This window comes from Capricornis sumatraensis, chromosome 5, assembly GCF_032405125.1.
Source record: "Capricornis sumatraensis isolate serow.1 chromosome 5, serow.2, whole genome shotgun sequence".
Lineage (NCBI taxonomy): Eukaryota > Metazoa > Chordata > Mammalia > Artiodactyla > Bovidae > Capricornis > Capricornis sumatraensis.
In genome coordinates, this window is record NC_091073.1 from 86955503 (window position 1) to 86969565 (window position 14063).

Sequence of the window (14063 nt, forward strand, 5' to 3'; positions counted from 1 at the left end):
TATTTTCTTACGTGGTCATGTGGTGGTGCCATTGGACCCATTACTCTAGATTTCTTTTGTTGGGGGGCTCCTTTGATTCTCTGCATTGCTATCGTCATGGGAGCAAAACAGGAAGAGACGTTTTTCTATGTCCTTTTAAAATGATGCCAGAGAAGTCTTCAGTGAAAATAGGGGTTGTTCCAGTAGGCCTGTGAGCATCATATAAGACTGTTGTATCTGTGCGCACCTCTTTGCTCCCCGGGAGGAGGATTAGGAAATAGAGCATTTATAAGTCAGTTTCATGCACTGAAGCTTTTGAAGACTCCAATATAGGAACGTGAAGTGAGGCTGGGGTGGGGGTGGGGGGGCGGGGTTGTCCCTTTGTTTGCTCGGTGGTTTTCTGAATGCTTTTTGCTCTGTTGTTCATGATTTAAAATCGCCAGATTATCTGCTTACCCAAGCAAGGTACCTCTGTGTGGGTCATCATGGAATTTGTTTGCAAAGCAGTGATTTCTGGCTTCCTTCAGCCATGAGACAGGATTACAGGCGGCAAGTATCAAGTGACAGTGTCAGGAGGGCGGTGGTAGAATGGTGGCAGTGCTCACACTGAATGGCGCATCATCTCTGTCAGGCAAAGTGATGTCTCTATATGTTTGCCCCAAAGATGTGACAGAACCTTCTTAATCCATTTGCACCTCTGGGAAACTGCAGTGTGTCAGTTCTTACACTGACGCCATGCCAGTGAGTGGCCGGTCGGAGCAGGGACTTCTCTCGGACTCCCCCAGTTCTTGCCTGAGAGAGGGAGCAGTTAACCCAAGGAGGGGATTCTCGGTGTGCTTGTGTCCTGGTTAGGCTTATTTAGTGACCATGTACTACAGCAGGTGTCAGGCTCCAGCAACTTCATTCCCCATCACAACTTCGGGGCAGGCTGATGCTCTGTGTTGAAGAACCAATCCAATCGAGGGGGCAGATACACTGATGCACTTGGTGTGATGAAGCCTTCCCACCTCAGGTGGGTTCTAGGGTGTTTGTGTCCATTTAACATGAACTAAACATTGAATATCAATTTCTGACTTCTGTGCAATATATTTATAACCTTGCTACTACTCCAAGTTGAAAGTGAATCAGTCACTCCCTTGAAGGTTCATTAACTTTTTCAGACAGTCAGAAGAAGGAATCAGCTATAAAAATGGGTTCAAAACACCTGACTCTTCTTGATTTTTTTCACTTTTTGAGGTCCCCAGTGGAGGCAGCATTTCATGGCAAACACAGATCTCAGTAAAACTTGAGAGGAGATTTAGAACATATGAGAATTAATTTAGCACTTGCTACTGGAGTTATTTTTGAGAACATGTTCTTGCTGCATGACTCTACCCCCTTTTATGTAAAGGATGAGAATTTTTACAATCTAGAAACACCACTGATCAAGCTTTTACTTCTGAGGTGAAGCAGATGATGGTGGGAATATTAACAGCTCCTGTCATTAACATTTCTGCAGTGCCTGTTACATGCCAGGTGTGGTTCTGAGTAATTTACAAATGGTAACTCATTCAGTCCTCACAACTGAAGATTTTTGCCAGTAAAGAAACTCAGTCACAGAGAGGTTAGCGACCTGCCCAGGGCCACATGGTTGGTAAGAGGCAGAAACAGGTCACTTGGGGCCGTTCTAGGAAGTACCAGCACCTCCTTACTCTTGCCAAGGTGTCTTTCCTTTCTACTTCCCCTTCACCTAGAGATTTTTCCCAAAAACTGCTTTTCTGCCAGTCTGTCTGTGGCTGAAAATAGCAATGTTAAACAGGTATCACTCCCATATTTTAATATTCCTCATTTGTTCCTTTGCTCTTTTTAGTATCTGCATAAGCTTTTCAAAAGAGACCATCATAAGGGACAGCGCTACCACGAGAAGCAGATCAGCCTTTATGCTGAATTCGACCGACCCAACTTACTTCCATTTCTCCGAGACAGTATCCATTGCCCCCTTGAAAAGGTAAGTCCCAGATGCCCCACCTCAAACGCTGCAAGGTGAGAGTTGTCATTGTTCATAAACTCTGGATTCTTCTAGTCATCTGTCTCTGCTCGTCCATCCTCATTCAAGGGAAAGACTGGCTCTCCAGGCACGAGGTTTTGCCGGGCTTTCTATCACAATGGGTGGTCCTATCAGATCAGATTTTGGTAAGGACCTCAAGTATCTCTATGCCAGGTTTAACTGGGATAAAGGTCTGATCTAGGATCTAGGACTCTGTCAACCATAAAACACTGTCTGGAATCTGATGCATTTACCAGCAAGGTCAGCCTGGGAGGGGGACATGGACCACCCAAAGCCAGAGGCCCCAGTCAGGACTCCAAGTTGATACATAACTTCAGTCCTGCACCCTGTGTGCTTTAAAATACCCACATGATGTACTTTTCTATTTCTCTGTCACACTCAATTCCATTATAGTTATAATGTAGTTAACTGTAGTTATAACTACAGTTTCTAGTCTCTCCCACCATCCTATAAATTCAAGGAAAAGGAGTTTGTTTCACTGATTCTCATAAACTCAGTAGCCAGCCACACATTAGACACTAAATGTTTATTGCATGCCAGTTCAATAAATGAATAAATTGATATCTCCAAGGTTCTAGTTAGGGCTGAATATGAACTAGTACGTGTTATGAGCTTGCTGTTTCAAAATAAACTACAATACTCACCATGTGTGTACTAGAAACTGGGTGATTGAAGACCCTCAGTTTTGTTTTCATGGTTCTTCACACCGTCTGCAATGCTCTCTATCATCTACACCTATCTTCCTAAATTCAGATGGCCAGAGAGCAAGTACTTTCTACTATCAGCCATATGTGGCAACAAAACAGAGTATTTGACCCGTAAGAGACACATATTAAGAAGTTGACTGACAGCACGCAGTCTATGTGCAGTCACAGCTTTTCTAGTTCCTTCTTCAGCCCATGATGATTAACTTCAAATGTGTTGAATTTACTATGAACCAGTTTCAGCTCAATGGATTTTCTTAATCTACAGTTAATTAAAAAAAAAAAAAAACTTGCCTGCATATTAGTTTATGGAAAACATTAACAGTTTATATTTGGGCCCCAAGGCTTTTTCTCAAGAATAAATTTGGAAACACATCATCTTAGAAAAGCAAACGTTCCTCTGTTTTCTCACTTCTGAATCTATAATCGAGAAAAATAGGGAGAATCTTAATCTTTGTGTGCCTGCCCCTGTGTTTGTACCTCACTTTGAAGGAAACATCATGTGTTTCCAGGTAGACCTAGCCTTCTCCTGTTGACTCCTCAGCCAGAGCCCTGCACACGAGGGTGATCAGCACCCACCCAGGCATCCTTCTTCCCCTTCCTGAACACCGTACAGAGGCTCCACTTGGATTCCAGTACGTCCATGTCTGGAACATGCTTTCAACCCATTTGGTTTACAGTTTTCCAGTCTGGTAGTGTTCAAGGGAAAGCACACTGCTCTTCCCACAAAGGGAGCATCAGAAATTCTCATTTCCACACATGATATTTCTAATACAGAGAACTCACCTGGAGCATTGTGTGGGCCCTTTGGAATTTTTCTCTCTGAGCTGCTGGGAAAAATCAATTGCATATAAGAGAATTCAACACAAACCTGAGAACAATTATGTTTGAAGTAGTTTTTCTTTAAAGATAACTTTCAGTGGAAAGAGAATTTGGAACAAAATGGATTTGAGATAGTAATGGTTGAAACATGTCTCTGTAATCAAGTCATTAGGCTTTCAGGTTAAAGATCTTTGAGACATCTTTGTTAGAGATTATCTTTGCTTGAGACTCCATTGTGGGAAGTCTGTATATTTGCAAAAAATATAGCACTGTCCTTGCTCAGGTACCCCAAGCCATCTTAAAGCAGATTTTCTTGACTTTAATTCATGTAGCATCTCATTCCTTTCTCCCTAGAAATGATAACTCTGTGCACACTTTGTTTCATCTTAGAAACAAATTCCTTTTATGTTTACTTGTAACATAGAAAAACTACTGACTCATAAAAACCTAAGTAGATTTCCCCTCAGTCTAGAGCTATAAGACAGCATGCTGAGCCTTAGAACCTATCTCTTAACTTTGGGTTCCATATATTTTCCGCTGTGGTAAGGAACATTTTTTTCAGTTTAAAAAGTTAATTAAAATAACAACAACAGCAATAGTAATAAAGATATTCCTCAATATTGCAAAAATTGCGAAAGACATCAGTTTTTAAACTGTTTATTCTTCTGTCATTTCCAGGTGTGGCCATCAAGTCCTAGTTTTCACATTCGCAAATCTGATTTGCTTGTGCCGAGAACAGTTAAAAGCAAAATATTAGCTTTATCATTAATACCTGAATTTATGTTCTCTCTCGTATCTAATTGCATTCACAAGGTGGCAGTATATATGAATCTGGAGGAATAAAGTTGGAGATGCATAGTTTATTAATTTTCCTTAAAGAAAAATAAGACTGTATAAAAGATGATGGGGTCAAGGCTATGTAGAAATCATTATAAAACTGATATAGTAGATAGGGCTGATAAAGTTTCCATTAGTTAACCTCTAAATTTTTAAGTTACTTACCTTTACATTAAATAAGGAAAGGAAAAATTTGAATATTATTTTTACATCATTTTTTACTCAATTTTTGTTATTATTTTGTCTTGTCACTTGTTTCCTGTTACTCTCCTTTTTTGCACATGTGCACGTGTGTATGTCCTGTTGGCTTTAAAAATCTTAGTTTACCTACTTTTTCCTCTAGATGGAGCACTATTGCTCGGGAACATTCAAGAATCTAAAATAAGAAAACAGGCTTTTATGCTTTGTGTATGTGCTCAGTTGTGTCCAACTCTTTGCAACTCCGTGGACTGTAGGATGCCAGGCTCTTCTGTCCATGGGATTTTCCAGGCAAGAATACTGGAGTGGGTTGCCATTTCCTACTCCAGAGGATCTTGACCCAGGAATCAAACCCAGGTCTCCTGCGTCTCCTGTATCATCCATGTTTCTAAGAGCAGTTTGGATAAAAGGATTAAAAATAAGAGAGCAGGGTGTTCTCAGACCCAGGAGCTGCCCTCCCACATTTCTGGTTCATCCCCATGGTGGATACTGGTCACATAGCTCTCCTACCACCGGAGAGGCCTTGAGGTTTTAATTCTGGGCACTCGCTCAACCACCTATAATCTTACTACTATAGAAGAAATGGGCAACGGATACTAGGGAACATCTCACCATCTCTGCCACATCAGTTTTTAAATTTTTGTTAGAGAATAGTTGCTTTACAATGTTGTGTCAGTTTATGCTATGCAGCAAAGTGAATCAGTTATACATATATCCCCTCTTTTGGGATTTCCTTCCCATTTAGGTCACCACAGAGTACTGAGTAGAGATTCCTGTGCTATAAAGTAGGTTCTCATTGGTTATCTATTTGATACATAGAGTAAGTTGTATAGAAATGTCGATTCCAGTCTCCCAATTCATCCCACCCCCGTCCCCCATTGGTGTCCATACGTTTGTTCTCTGCCTCTGTATCTCTGTTTCTGCTTTGCAGATAAGTTCATGTGTATCATTTTTGAGATCCCACACATAAGTATTAACATGACATTTTTTCTTTTTGACTTCATTCTGTATGACACTCTCTAGGTCTGTCTACATCTCTGCAAATGGCACAGTGTCCTTCATTTTTATGACTGAGTAATATTTCATTGTATATATGTAATATCTTTATCCAGCCCTCTGTTGATGGACATTTAAATTGTTTCTGTGTCCTGGCTGTTGTAAATAGCTGCAACGAACATTAGGGTGCATGTATCTTTTTGAATTACGGTTTTCTCCAGGTATAGGCCCAGGAGTGGGACTGGTGGGTCATATGGTAGCTCTATTTTTAGTTTTTGAGGAACCGCCATACTGTTCTCCACGGTGATGGTATCAATTTACATTCCCACCAGCAGTGCAAGAGGGTTCCCTTTTCTCCACGCACTTTCCAGCATTTATTGTTTGTAGATTTTTTGATGATTGCCATTTTGACCGATGTGAGATACCTCATTGTAGTTTGATTTGCATTCCTCTAATATTTAATGATGTTGAGCATCTTTTATGTGGCTGTTGGCTGTCTGTATATCTTTTTTGGTGAAATGTCTGTTTCTAGCTCCCCCTCATTTTTTTGAATGGGTTGTTTTCTGATGTTGAGCTACATGAGCTGTTCGTATATTTTGGAGATTAATACCTTGTGGGTTGCTTCATTTGCAAATATTTTCTCTTCTTTTTGTTTATGGTTCCCTTTGCTGTGCAAAAATTTTTAAGTTTAATGAGGTCCTATTTCTTTTTGTTTTAATTTTCATTACTCTTAGGAATAGATCAGAAAAGATCTTGCTACAATTTATGTCAAAGAGTATCCTGTCTTTTCCTCTAAGAGTTTTATAGTGTCCAGCCTTACATTTAGGTCTTTGATCCATTTTGAGTTTATTTTTGTGTATGGTATTGGGAAGTGTTTTAATTGCACTTTTACATGTAACAGTCCAGTTTCCCCAGCAGCATGTATTGAAGAGACTGTCTTCTCTTCATTGTATATTCTTGCCTTCTTTGTGATAGATTAGGTGACCACTGGTACGTGGGTTTATCTCTGGGCTTTCTACCCTATTCCACTGATCTATATTTCCATTTTTGTCTGCTACATAATTTTTAAAGGAATTGTGTGAGTAATCAGATTAGTGGTGTTTCTTGCTCGCTGTGACCTGCAGGTCTTCTCATTTTCTCATTTAAATGATTGTGTACCGGGTGGCTCAATGGTAAAGATTCCATACCAGCAAGATCCCCTGGAGAAGGGAATGGCAGCCCACTCCAGTATTCTTGCCTGGAAATCCCATGGACAGAGGAGCCTGGTGGGATACAGCCCATAGGGTCCCAAACGAGTTGGACATGACTTAGTTACTAAACAACTCTAAAACATTGTCTTAGTTTCATTCCAATTCTAAAGTGTTATTGTTTTTTAATGGAGTATAATTACAGTGTTTCTGCTGTACAGCAGTATGAGTCAGCTATATGTATATGTATACCCGCTCCCTCTCGATCCTCCTTCCCACCCCGTCATTGCCATCCCACTCCAAGTCATCACAGAGTGCCAAGCTGAGATCCCTGTGCTCTGCAGCTAGCTCGTGTACACTGTTGTGTATATACGACAGGGCTGCTCTCCCAATTCGTCCCACCCTCCCCTTCCCTCCTCACCCCCACGTCCACCAGACCATTTTCTACATCTGCATCTCTGTTCCTGCCCTGCAAATAGGATAGTGTGTACAGTTTTTCTAGATTCTATATATAATGCATTAATATATGATATTTGTTTTCTCTGACTTCACTCTGTATGACAGACTCTTGGTTCATCCAGATCACTACAAATAACCAGTTTTGTTCTTTTATCAGTTCAGTCGCTCAGTCGTGTCCGACTGTTTGTGACCCCATGAATCTCAGCACGCCAGGCCTCCCTGTCCATCACCAACTCCTGGAGTTCACTCAGACTCAGGTCCATCGAGTCCGTGATGCCATCCAGCTATCTCATCCTGGGTTGTCCCTTCTCCTCCTGCCCCCAATCCCTCCCAGCATCAGAGTCTTTTTCAGTGAGTCAACTCTTCGCATGAGGTGTCCAAAGTACTGGAGCTTCAGCTTTAGCATCATTCCTTCCAAATCCCAGGGTTGATCTCCTTCAGAATAGACTGGTTGTTCTTTTATGGCTGAGTAGTATTCCGTTGTATGTATGTACCACGTCTTCTTTATCCATTCATCTCTTGATGGACGTTCAGGTTGTTTCCATGTCTTCACTATTGTAAATAGTGCTGCATGAACATTAGGGTGCACATATCTTTTCAGTTTTCCTCCTACCTTTGACAGATCCTTGAACAGAGATTTCTTCTAGACCCTGTAAGCCAGCAATAGAAATAGTCCCACCCCAGTGTTTAATTCTTTATGCAGCAAATGTTTACTGCTCTTTACAGGGAACATACAGCTGTGAACAGTAGTCTCTTCCTGGAGCTTACAATCCAGTGGAAGGACACAGGGCTTAGAACAGTTCCATGAAGAAACCTCAAGTAGCAGAAAGAAAGAAAGCTTTGTGGGGAGGAACCTTTGTTTCACCATCTTGCTTTCTGCCTTTGCTCTGGAATGTTCTGCCTTAAATATGTTATCAGTTAAATTGTGTAGGGTCCAGCACCTCTCAGGGAAATCTGGATAACTACAAACAAAACTTAAAGAGGCTTATTTACTTCTGCTTTGTTTTTAAAGGGAGGCAGTGGAAAAATTCTTTCAAACTTGTATGTTTAAGTGACTGTAGATATTTGTTTTCATATGATAACACATAACATTTTTACCTTGCTTTATTTGAAGGCTCTTGAGATCTGTCAACAGAGAAACTTTGTAGAAGAGACAGTTTATCTTCTGAGTAAGTAGCTTTGATTCATTTTGGTCCCCATAAACTAGAGTGGGGTGACAACGTGATATAAATTTTCCAAGAATAGACATAGGTTTTAGACCAAAGCAACAGAAGTTAAAGCCTGTTTTATATAATAATTTAATATTTGGAAAAGGAGACTTCATAGCTCAATAAAGAAGGTAGCATTATTTAATAAATGCTAATGAGATAATAGTATTATGTAATAAAACTATCAGTTCACACTTTACAGTGTAAATCAAAATAAATTGTGGATGGGTTGACAAATTTGTTTTTTTTCTTTTTCTGCTTTTCATCAGAAAGAAGTCAGAATCTAACAGACCTGGTTTCAGATTCCAGATTTGCCATTTAGTAGCTCTATGATCTTGGCAAGTGACTAACATGTCTGTCCTTTTTTATAAAACTGAAATATTAATAGAACATACTTCCTCAGATTATAGTGATTACAGGAAGTAATTCATGTGAAGCACTTAAGTGAATACTCAGTACAAAGTAAATACCTAGAAATTAGGATTTATTTTACTAAGTTATAGTTGTCATACAAGGAAATACGCTTTTTGTCACTCTATCAAACTATGTAAACAACTAAAGCGAGATGTGGTTTATCTTAAAACGTTTAATTAAATGATCCTAAACGTGCTTCTCACATTGTTCTAGGCCGAATGGGTAATAGCCGAAGTGCCCTGAAGATGATCATGGAGGAATTGCATGACGTTGATAAAGCGATTGAATTTGCCAAGGAGCAGGACGATGCAGAACTCTGGGAAGATCTGATTTTATATTCCATCGACAAACCACGTAAGTAGAAGACCCATCTGCCTTCATAACTTCTTCCTCTCAATTTAGCCAGTTGTGTCTAGAGTAAGAATCATCTCAAGATGCACTGAGTTAAAAATATGGTGAAGTATCTATAATAAAAATAAGTCAGGTACATAGTATCGATTTCCTAAACTCTCCCTATACAGGGAAGTCTAGAGCCTTAATAATTCATGTTAGCTAGCTGAACTTGATAAAGAACAAGTGATTGACATGATATTAACTCTGCTCTCATGAAGCATAGTTTTACCTACTGCATCCAAACGAAACAAAAGATTCTGGTTTTGTTTGTATACAGTGGGCATTTATTTTGAAAGTGTGTAGTCTAGCCCTTATCAGTTCTCTTAATGGAAACCCATAACCATTACTAGACATTGACTGTATTTGGAGGTTTGCTGCTGCAGCACTGAGCCTCTTTCCTGCCTTGTTTTATCAGTGCAACACCAGGAGTGTCTGTCTGCTGCCTCTCTTTGACCATCTGCTTGGGTCTCCCATTTTGGAAGGAAACAAAAGTTAATGAAAGTCCTCTTTTAAAGATATAGATATGATTCAGAAACTAACAGTCATGGTTTAAAATCTCTCCCTTCCCCCTTCTTATTTTTTGGTCAGAAGGCTTACCTATTTCAAGATTTTCAAGTTCTAGAAACCACTGTTAAAATTTTTTTTTTTTCCTGAGATACCAGAGGGTGTTATTCAGGTTCATTACAGATTAAGGTACTTTGAGAATCTAGTTTAGCATACTAGAGTAGCAGTTCAAGGATCTTACAGGAGGTAGAGTGGTAATGAAGCACACTTTGAACCTGGGCCTACCCTGGCTTTGATTTGGGGTTCAAAAATTGCTAGTTTTGTGATCCTGGATGAATTTATTAACGATTCTGTTTTTTCCTTTTCCATAAAATGGGAACAAAAAACATTCCCACCTTGTAGAATATTGGAGAAAAATATACGATAACTGCACCATACTATATTCTCAATAAATATTAAGTCACCTCTCTTTGACATCACAGACTGTGTTCTGAAGTAATCATTTGTTCTCCAATTCATTTTCTTTTAAAATCTCTTCTCATTTAGCTGCTTCTTTGAGGAAAGTAAAGGAAGATTAGTTCTTGGGAGGATTTAAAGTTTGGATGGTTTTAACACTTAATAAAAGGAAATAGCTTTTTGCCTAAAATTGCATCCATTCCATTGCTTATATGTTGATTTCTGTGGTATCTTGTAGCATTTATCACTGGCTTGTTAAACAACATTGGCACGCATGTTGATCCGATTCTACTAATTCACCGTATTAAGGAAGGAATGGAGATTCCTAATTTGAGAGACTCCTTAGTTAAAATTCTACAAGACTACAATTTACAAGTAAGTATCCTTTCTTGAATAAGTGGTCATTGCTGAGTAAATTGACTTCCCTGGTGTCTCAGACGGTTAAGCGGCTGTCTACAATGCAGGAGACCCGGGTTCTATCCCTGGGTCAGGAAGATCCCCTGAAGAAGGAAATGGCAATCCACTCCAGTACTATTGCCTGGAAAATCGCTGAGTAAATTGACTACTGGATAAACATTTCTAGGGTTTATTGTGGACATCCATTCAATTTGATAGTCACAGTGTTCTTAGGCCCAGATATTTGGAATATTTTTCAAATAAAGAAGCTACAAATAGCACCCTTTAAGGCAGCATACATATTTTTTATCCATCCCCAGATCTTCTCTCCTTGTGAGCAGGCATTCTCACATTCATAGGGTAAACTTAGCATGGCCTTGGAGCATGTGAGGGAGTGTTACAGTGGCTTTTAGATCAGACCACCTGAACCATTTTGAAGTAGAATGAGCATTGTGTCCATTTGGAGAAATGAAAAAAAAAAAAAAAAACTTTTTGTTTTCCTTGAAGCCACTCAGTATCGTATTGCCTGAAAGATTTTAAAATACAGAATTTGTTTTACCTTTTGTCAGTTTTTCTAGAGTATTAGAAGTTTAGTACCCGCAATTCAGAATTTGTGATAAGAGCCATAGAACTCATTATCTTCATATAAATAATTAACATGCCAATCACAGAGCATCCTGATCTTTTCCTTAAAATAGCCTCTAGCAGTGACTGTATTTCGGAATGCTAGTAGCGTCCAGAGAACTTGAAACTATTTAAAGCACATTTCTTGAAAAATTCAGACTGTTCTTTCTCTAGCTCATTTGGAAATGAGTTTTTGGTTAAAGGGGGATGAAATTTCTTTCCTGGAGACAGAGATTTTGCAGGTAGAGCCAAAAGACAGGGTTGTGGGGAGAGAAGTGGTCTCCAGGGTAGGAAAGGGGGAGCACGTGATGAGGATTTGCGCAGCACCCGCTGCACTTGGAGTTCAGGTCAGAGACTGGGTGAAAAGGAGAAGAAGATGAGGAAGATCAGTGGTATCAAAAAGAAAAATAAGAAATGTCAAGGACTGACAGAGCTGGAGGGCCCGGAGCCTGTGGCCAGGGAGGAAGATGTTGTTAAACATTCCCAAAGGAGTCTTTGTGACTGCATTCAGAAAGTACAGTGATGGCAGAGGTCATGGGAATGGAATTAGTCAAGAAACTGTGAGGGCAGCAGTTGTCTGGTGGGCCCCGAGCTGTGAGCCAGGGTCCAGCTTTCTCCTCACACCAGGAGTTAACATCCAGTAAGGCCAGTCAGCTTATTGGTTTTCCTGAGGGCGGATGTGACAGAACCGGAAGGCTTGGCTTAGAAGGCTTGTGGGAGGTTGAGAGAAATGAGTACTTGGTTTAGGCAAGTAGGAAAACAAACTCTTCTGCAGAAACCTTCCAGAGAAATAAGCATTTGTTTTCAGTGGAATTTGGAGGCTTGTGGGTGACCCAGAGAACGGTTGCTGGAGAAAGGAGAAAGGCCAGGAAGGAAAGGGAAATGTAGGAAGGGGTTACTAGGTGAGGAGAGGTGACAAGGAGGGGTTTGTGCTTTGTGCAGTACTCAAGGGATGCAGAAGAACCGTCCAGACCAGAAATGAGTCACTTTATCCTGAAGCATGAATTTGGCGTTAGGGAGAGCAGTTCCAGTGTCAGACCCTGTAAAGCCCTGGACGTGAGTGAGCTTGACAATGATCTGTATCTCCTCGGCTCTCAACACCCCGGGTCTGCCTGGAAATTGCAAATTCCAACTTGTCAAGAGGTCGTTTAAGTGTCTCTACACCTCTACCCCAAGAAAGGTGACCAAATAATTACCCCTTCTGTCCTCCAGCTCTCCTGCATGAAGCCTAGCCTCTCAGTACCTCCAAAAACACCTAATAGATCCCTCTTCCTAGGCTCTTTCCAGAGAACCAAGCTCAGGGTCACTGCTAGGTCTCACTGCTCATTAATGTTTTATGACTATATTCGCAGTGTTCTGAATCAGCCAGGAATAAAAATAAAATTATTAGGTGCAAAGTGAATTCCATCTAAAAAATTAGCCACTAATCAGCTGCGAAATCAATATTTTATCTTTTTCATTACATTTTTAAGTGAGAGCTTTTCCTTAAGATGTGTAAGTGTGCAGCCCCTGGTGTGTTAAAGAGGCTGGGAGTTATTTTGCCTGGGGGTCCAAGGTAGCCTGTAATACCCCAACCATGGAGAGGGGCTTCTGGGACAGAATGGGAGGAACTCATGGAGAAAAGGGTGGGGTCTGTGGGAATGGCTGCATCTCTAGTCTTCTCTGGACCTCAGAGATCTCCTTGGAGGACGCAGAGAGAAAATGCTCTACTGGGGCAGGTTGTTCAGAGTTCCAGGAGGTACTTCCTGCTTATATATGAAAAGTTTAGAATTATTCTCTATGAAAAAGGATATTTCTTTTCATTAATGACTATTTATTTTCTTTCCCTGACAACCTACTGGGGATCACTATAAAAATAACTTGAATCTATTTATGGAGCAGTCTGAATTTTCTAGAAAGGTTTCACATACTTTTAAAATTCTGTCTAGTCTTTGTTGTTGTTTCATAAAACTATGGTTGATTTTTACATGTTTTAACAGGCTAAAAAATTTCAACTCTGACAATGACATCCAAAAAATTTAGGGGAAATTTTGCAGGTCCATGAATCAGTAAGAATCTGGACCCTGTTATGCCTGGGGGCAGGGAGTTGGGGGGAATGACCTTGGGAGACATTAAGGACCATTCAGTAAAATGTAGGAAACTGTGGTCAAGTGTTAGACACAGGTTATCACAGAGCTTCTCAGCACCTTTTTTGCTAATTTGCATTGGTAATCTAAGGGTCAGATTTATAATTCAGTGGACAGAATTTTACAACTTACTTGGTACTGAAAGTGCTTTGGGGGAGGACTCCTCAAGTGAATTGCTGTTTGGAAAGAGAAAAGTTAGAAAGTTGGGGGGAAAAAAACTGAACATCACTTCTGGTTTTAAAATTTCATGTTTTCTAAGATGCAACAACTTTTCTCAGTATCACGTCTAATTCCATCTAAACGGAATTAGAAGCTGAAAGCTAAGCTTCATCTGTCTATGACATCATTAATGTTAAGGAAATAATTAACCACATTATCAATGTTTAATTTTTTTTTTTTTACACATTTGTATACCTTGTTATATTGTTAGCATGACGGTTCAATAGAATTTCAAGGCTTCATGAGGTAAGATAAAAGTAGCCCTTATCATACTTCGTAAACTTAAAGTGTTTCTAGGTCTGATTTCAAGACAAATAGCATTTGTTTTGATATAAGTTACTTACAAAACAATATATAATGATATTTCCATTTTTACAAGAAGCTGCAATTTCCAAATTTTTATGCTGTGTTTTATATTTGTAAAAAATTTTATTTCTTATATTTAGTGGGTTGGCCAAAAAGTTTGTTCAGGTCTTCTGTAAGATGCTATGGAA

The 14063-nt window shown here is 39.8% G+C and overlaps 1 protein-coding gene across 2 annotated transcripts in view; it reads left to right on the plus strand.

The window, feature by feature from the left end:
* VPS41 (VPS41 subunit of HOPS complex) overlaps nt 1-14063 on the plus strand; it is a 197803-nt gene that overhangs the window by 175993 nt on the left and 7747 nt on the right. For both annotated transcript variants that reach the window (XM_068972619.1, XM_068972620.1), the window contains 4 exons: nt 1829-1966; nt 8344-8398; nt 9065-9205; nt 10443-10579. In XM_068972619.1, coding sequence (XP_068828720.1) covers nt 1829-1966; nt 8344-8398; nt 9065-9205; nt 10443-10579 — 471 coding nt within the window. The remainder of the gene's footprint in view (nt 1-1828; nt 1967-8343; nt 8399-9064; nt 9206-10442; nt 10580-14063) is intronic.